Genomic DNA, 6,528 nt, shown 5'->3' with positions numbered 1-6,528 from the left:
CATTTTTCAGTAGCTTTAGAGAACCACAGACTACCATGGCTGTAAGGGACTTCCAGGCACCTATTTAAACTTCTTCATTCTAGACAAGAGCAAGTCGAGGTAAAGAGAAGAGAAATGTATCATATAGTAATTGTCCTCCAATAATTGTGTTTTGTTCTGTACTTCTCAAAATTGTACAATTATAATCTTTGATAATTTAAAAAAGAAAAAAAAAATAGGAGAAATGGCCAGGCTCAATATCCATTTAGTGGCCAAGCACATTTAGAAAGCTGATTCCAAGAGAATGTGTTTTATCTTACACTACAACCCCTCTACACCAACATCGTAGGGTCTGGACTATATCAATTTACACACACACCTCTTAGAGACTTCCCAGTACATAATTCTATTTGAGAATCCTTCCTGAAAATGCACTGTGCTTACTCATTGTTTCCTCATCTGGCCTGATAGCTCTTATAGTTGAGGAACTCTCCAGAACATTCACATTTCTTTCTTCTTCCTCTTCTTCCTCATTCGGTCCACACTGAGAACATTTCTGAATTCCAGAAAGGCTCCCTGAAGGAAGCTAGTAGTCACATTTTAGAAAGTATTTGTCACCTTTTCCCACAGTTAACAACTGAGTTTGGATACAGAGGAAATGGTACAGGTGGATGTCTTAAAGAATCGTGAGACCTTTCATTTGGACTAAAAGGAGATGAACATGAAAATTTCTTATCTCTTCTATTGAATGGATATACAGGAGAATATCCTGGGGCCCCTGACTCTGGTAACATAGTCTATACAAACAAGTCCTGGACTGAGATTCAGGACACCTGGACTCCACTCCAGTTCTGTCAACAACAGACTGAGATATTGTGCAAATCACTTCTGCCTTCTGGGCTTCAACTGTCTTTTAAAAAGTAAGGTTTGATAATGTGTAAGTTATTTTCAAGGTTATATGTTCAATATTTTTGGTTCTGGAAATATTTCTCAAGAAGACTCCTGAAGTAGTTAATCTTCTATCTTTACTTCTTGCTCTTAGGAACCATGGACCTTGTCAATCACACGTGGACCCAGAGTTTTCTCCTTGCTGGTTTCACTACCACTGGAGCCCTGCAACCTCTTGCTTTCTTGGGGACACTGTGCATCTATCTCCTCACCCTGGCAGGGAACTTGTTCATCATTGTGCTGGTTCAGGCAGATTCAAGACTGTCCACACCCATGTACTTCTTCATCAGTGCCCTCTCCTTCTTGGAACTCTGGTATGTCAGCACCAGAGTGCCCACACTACTGCACACCTTGCTCCATGGGCGTTCACCCATCTCACCAACTGTGTGCTTTGTCCAGCTCTATGTCTTCCATTCACTGGGCATGACTGAGTGCTACGTGTTGAGTGTCATGGCACTGGACCGCTACCTTGCCATCTGTCGCCCACTGCACTACCATGCTCTTATGAGCAGACAGGTACAGTTATGGCTAGCAGGGGCCACCTGGGCAGCTGGCTTCTCAGCTGCACTTGTGCCAGCAAGCCTCACAGCCACTCTGCCCTTCTGCTTAAAAGAGGTGGCTCATTACTTCTGTGACCTGGCACCACTAATGAGGCTGGCGTGCGTGGATACAGGTTGGCATGTTCAAGTCCACATTGCAGTGATTGGCATTATCAATGCTTGCAATCTTGTGCTCATTTTAGGACTGTATGGGGGCATCCTGAGAGCTGTGCTGAAGCTGCCCTCAGCTGCCAGCCGTGCCAAAGCCTTTTCCACCTGTTCCTCCCACATAACTGTAGTGGTGCTATTCTTTGCCTCTGCTTTCATTGTCTATGTGGGGCCACCTGAGAGTCTCCCTGAAGGCACTGACAAACTTCTTGCTTTGGTGTATACTTTTCTGACCCCTTTTCTCAACCCCATTATTTACACTTTTCGTAACAAAGAAGTGAGAGAGGCTGTCAGGAGAGTCACCCAAAGCATTAGGGCTATGATGAAGAGACCCTGAGGATCAAGCCATAAGCCCTTCATTTAGTAAGGGTAGGCTTTAGCTGGTTAGTCAATCAACTAATTAATTTGTCAAATATACTGCATATATCAATTTAAATGTATTGAGTATTATATCAGGACAAATTGGGAAATTTGTAAAGGTGGAAAATATGGCATCTGAACCCATACCTATCTAATATGGGTGAAAGATCACATAAATTAAAAACAATCAAATAATAAGGATGTAAATTCCAGGGTAGATTTAAAACTCAGAGAGATAAATGTGTTTTTAAGAATTTAGAAAACAAACTAACTGTGAGACTTTTCTCAAGATGGAATTTTTGGAGAGCCATTGAGAAAGTAGTAGAGGAGGTTGTGTGCTCAGTCGTATTTGACTTTTTGCAATCCCATGGATCAAGTGTATTTTGAGATTTTCCTCAAGTCTCAGATTTTGGGATCCTAATACCCTGGGCACTGCCTTGGTAGTTTTCTGAAAGTTCTCTTCAAATCAGACATGAAACTGTAGCATCCACCTCGGAGATTCCATGTATCTGGATAACATGGTCATAAATATACTGAAAATATAAGAAGAAAATTCATTTAAAAAATAATTCTTCTGGACAGCATTTTTTGAAATGACTGAGTATACAATTTTAGAGCTTCCTGTATTTGCCTAATGACGTTGAAATACTTTATTTCTATCACAAGGTTAACTTTTTACTGGGAGAAGATATGTATAGAGTGACATACAGACTGTTTTTCCCATAGAATAATTCTCCTATATGTATAGAACATGGCTGCCATGGATTTAACAAACATGTCTCTGGTCAGCCTTTCCGCTAGAGGCCTCTTGCTATCTCTTCTCTCTTCTCTCCAGAAGTAGGAATGGGCTGCCAACTTCCCAGAACCATCCCATGCTCTTGCCCAGTTCCATAACCTCTTCCAAAAATATACCATTTATACCTGAATATTTGGTATTCATTTTCTCATCAAATCTCTCATAGAGGCAAAATGGATGAATGTCCTTCCAAAGTCATTTAGTAAGTCAATTTAAAAGAAAAAAGTTAACTTTACTGAGTAAGAAGAATGAATAACATCTTTTAAAAGAGAGGGTCTGAGTCTTCACCTCCCCTATCATTCCTTTCAGCTATGGATTTTTCATATTCTGTATGAAACTAAGAATCAGACTATGTATGACTTATCACTTAAATGTAGGCTAACTAGAGGAAATCTTTCCACGCATGATTTATATGAGCTAGCAGAGTTAGTTTTGGAAAGGTATTTTTTTCCCTACAGTCATAAAGTTCTAGAAATAAGAAATTATAGGTAATTCCTTTAGTTCTTTGATTCAGTGAACAAGGCAGTAAGCTTTTTTAAGCTTTCCCAAACGCAGAATTATTGATTAATTGTGAGAGAAATGAAGCTCGACACATCACCTGGAATCTTCTCAGGTAAAACCTTAATCATAGATTTGGAGTTTTAATTTTAATGAGAATGTGCATCAGAGAACTTTTAGAAACTTTGAGTCTGGGATGTAACAATTTGTATTTTAGCAAGCCTCAAGGCAATGTGAAGCAAATTCAAGTCTGAGAGCCATTTATCTAATCTGATCGGTGAGACTGATGGAGGAATTAGGCACGTGTAGCCCAGTCATCTCTTCCTCTTCTTGGGAACCAACTTGCCCGGTTTGTCTGTTCTGCTCTCTGCCATGGAGGAGGGCTGCGGCTTTCAGCGTTTGTGGCAATCAGGAGGGGAAACTGTCAGGAAAGCTAACACACGCACTATCATAGTAAAATGTTTGAAAACCCTCTCCTGAGTAAATATTTACCAGGCAGATATGGTGAAGGAACATAGATAGAATACAGATGGACTTCAAGTGCAAGTCAAATTAAACAAATGTTAAGCTATAATATAAAGCCCACTGAAAATGTATATTTTTTGTTCTGGAGATTGAGCGTACAGCATGGCGACCATCAATGATACTGTAGTGTATGCTTGAAATTTACTAAAAGGGCAGGGTAGTTCTTAAGAGTTCTATTTAAAAAAAGAGAAAGGAAGGGAGGAAAGGAGGGAAGGAAGAAAGAAAGAAAAATCATTAGTGTGTAAGGTAATGGATATTTTAATTAGTTTGATTATGGTGATCATTTCACAGTGGATACCTATAGCAAAACATCAAGCTGTATACCTTAAAATATACAGTTTCTACTTGTCAGTTGTATGTCAATAAAACCAAAAAATAAGTGAAAATAAGCCTTGACACAGTTAAGAGAATTAATATTATGTTGATTAGTTTCTAAATCATGATGTAATCAAATTAGTAATAAATAAATGACAAATTTAAAATATCCTTTTGTTTGATATTAAAAAACACTTCTAAACAATTTATAAATCTAAGAGTATACTATAAGGGAAAGTAGAAAACATTTAGCCTTGAACAATAATAAAAATTATAATTTTGAAACTAATGGGATAAAGCTAAATTATTTCTTAGAGAGAAATTCATAGCTTTAAATGTTTACATCATAAAAAAATTGTGCAAAATTGATTAGTGAAGCAAGCATCCAAATTTTAGGCACTTGGAGAAATAATATTAGGAAGAGAAAACAAAGAAAGTAGAAGGGAGAAAAATATAAATATGGAACAGAAATCAACAATAAAAATTAGTATATAGCAAAGGAGATATATAAATCAAAGAGTTGGTTCTAAAACAAAAGTAAACCCTTGACAAGACTAACAAAGAATAAAAGTGGAAAGGAGTAAAAATAAGAAATATTAAAAATAAAAATTTGATACAAATACAGGTTTAAACTACAAAATTTAAAGTGATAATAAGATGATGGTGTTAGTGGTAAAGAAGCCACCTGCCAATGCAGAAGATGCAAGAGATGTAGGTTCTATCCCTGGGTTGGGAAGTTCCACTGAAAGAGTGCACGGCAATCCACTTTAGTATTCTTGCTTAGAGAATCCCATGTACAGAGGATCCTGGCAGGTACAGTCCATGGAGCTCACAGTCAGACACGACTGAAGCAACTGAGCACAGCACATTAACAACATACAGTCAACAATTAAAATTTTAATTAGCTAGATTCATTTTCTGAAAATTGAAATTACTAGTATCAACTTCAGAAGGGCTTCCTTGGGCTCAGTGGTAAAATAATCTGCACGCAATGCAGGAGATGCAGGAGACACAGTAGATGTGGGTGATCCCTGGGTCTGGAAGATCCCCTGGAGAAGGGCATGTCAACCCACTCCAGTATTCTAGCCTGGAGAATTCCATGGACAGAGAAGCCTGGAAGGCTACAGTCCATAGGGTCACAAAAAGTCAGACAGGACTAAAGTGACTGAGCACACACAACTTCAGAAGCAGTAGGAAATCTTAGTAATATTGAATTAGAAGTTAAAATATTACTAGAAAGAAAACATTGGGCCAAGATGGCTTAATAGGCAAATTCCTCCAAATACTGAAGAGAAAGGTAATTTCTTTCTTTCTTTTTTTTTTATAGAACTTATTCAGAAAGCAGATACACTGGAAGTACAACTTAACACATTTTAGAAATCTTGGTGGATGCTAATACTGAAATAAATAAAACCACTACATGAAGAAAAGAATCAGAGGCCAGTCTCACTCATTAACATCAATGCAAAATTCGCCATCTGAAAAGTCCTAAGCCACATGTCAATAATTATCAAGTAATGACTGAATTTGGCTTAATCTCAGAAATAAAAGATTAATCTAACATTTGAAAAGTGCATAATATAATTGATAATATTAACTGTTTAAAAAATAAAACCCATGATGATTATCTCTTGATCAAGAATAAACACCATTAATGATTCATAATTTAAAATAAGACACAATAATAAAATTACAAATGAAAATAGCTTCCTTATTATAAAGGGCACTTTTAAAAATCATACAGCAGAACTAATAGTAATGTATAAAAACATTTCTTTTAAGATCAAGGACAAAACAAAATTAATGAGTAATACAACTTCTCAGTTCAGTTCAGTTCAGTTGCTCAGTCATGTCCGACTCTTTGCGACCCCATGAACCGCAGCACGTCAGGTCTCCCTGTCCATCACCAACTCCCGGAGTCCACCCAAACCCATGTCCATTGAGTCAGTGATGCCATCCAACAATTTTCATCCTCTGTGGTCCCCTTCTGCTCCTGCCTTCAATCTTTCCCAGCATCAGGGTTTTTTCAAATGAATCAGCTCTTCGCATCAGGTGGCCAAAATATTGGAGTTTCAGCTTCAACATCAGTCCTACCAATGAACACCCAGGACTGATCTCCTTTAGGATGGACTGGTTGGATCTCCTTGCAGTCCAAGGGATTCTCAAGAATCTTCTCCAACACCACAGTTCAAAAGCATAGATTCTTCCTTTATAGTCCAAATCTCACATCCATACATGACCACTGGAAAAACCATAGCCTTGACTAGACAGACCTTTGTTGCCAAAGTAACATCTCTGCTTTTTAATATACTGTCTAGGATGGTCATAACTTTCCTTCCAAGGAGTAAGCATCTTTTAATTTCATGGCTGCAATCACCATCTGCAGTGATTTTGGAGCCC

General features: G+C 37.9%; 1 protein-coding gene across 1 annotated transcript; it reads left to right on the top strand.

Annotated features, from left to right (window-relative positions):
* Window positions 1–1,026: 1,026 nt before the first annotated feature.
* LOC102278618 (olfactory receptor 6N2) lies at window positions 1,027–1,971 on the top strand. Its single transcript, XM_070368715.1, has 2 exons — window positions 1,027–1,245; window positions 1,327–1,971. The coding sequence occupies exons 1-2, from the start codon at window positions 1,027–1,029 to the stop codon at window positions 1,969–1,971; spliced, it is 864 nt and encodes a 287-aa protein (XP_070224816.1).
* Window positions 1,972–6,528: the final 4,557 nt, after the last annotated feature.

The sequence above is a fragment of the Bos mutus genome, chromosome 3 (assembly GCF_027580195.1).
Source record: "Bos mutus isolate GX-2022 chromosome 3, NWIPB_WYAK_1.1, whole genome shotgun sequence".
NCBI lineage: Eukaryota > Metazoa > Chordata > Mammalia > Artiodactyla > Bovidae > Bos > Bos mutus.
The sequence above is the reverse complement of the archived record's forward strand: the minus strand, read 5'-3'. Positions and strand labels throughout refer to the sequence as shown.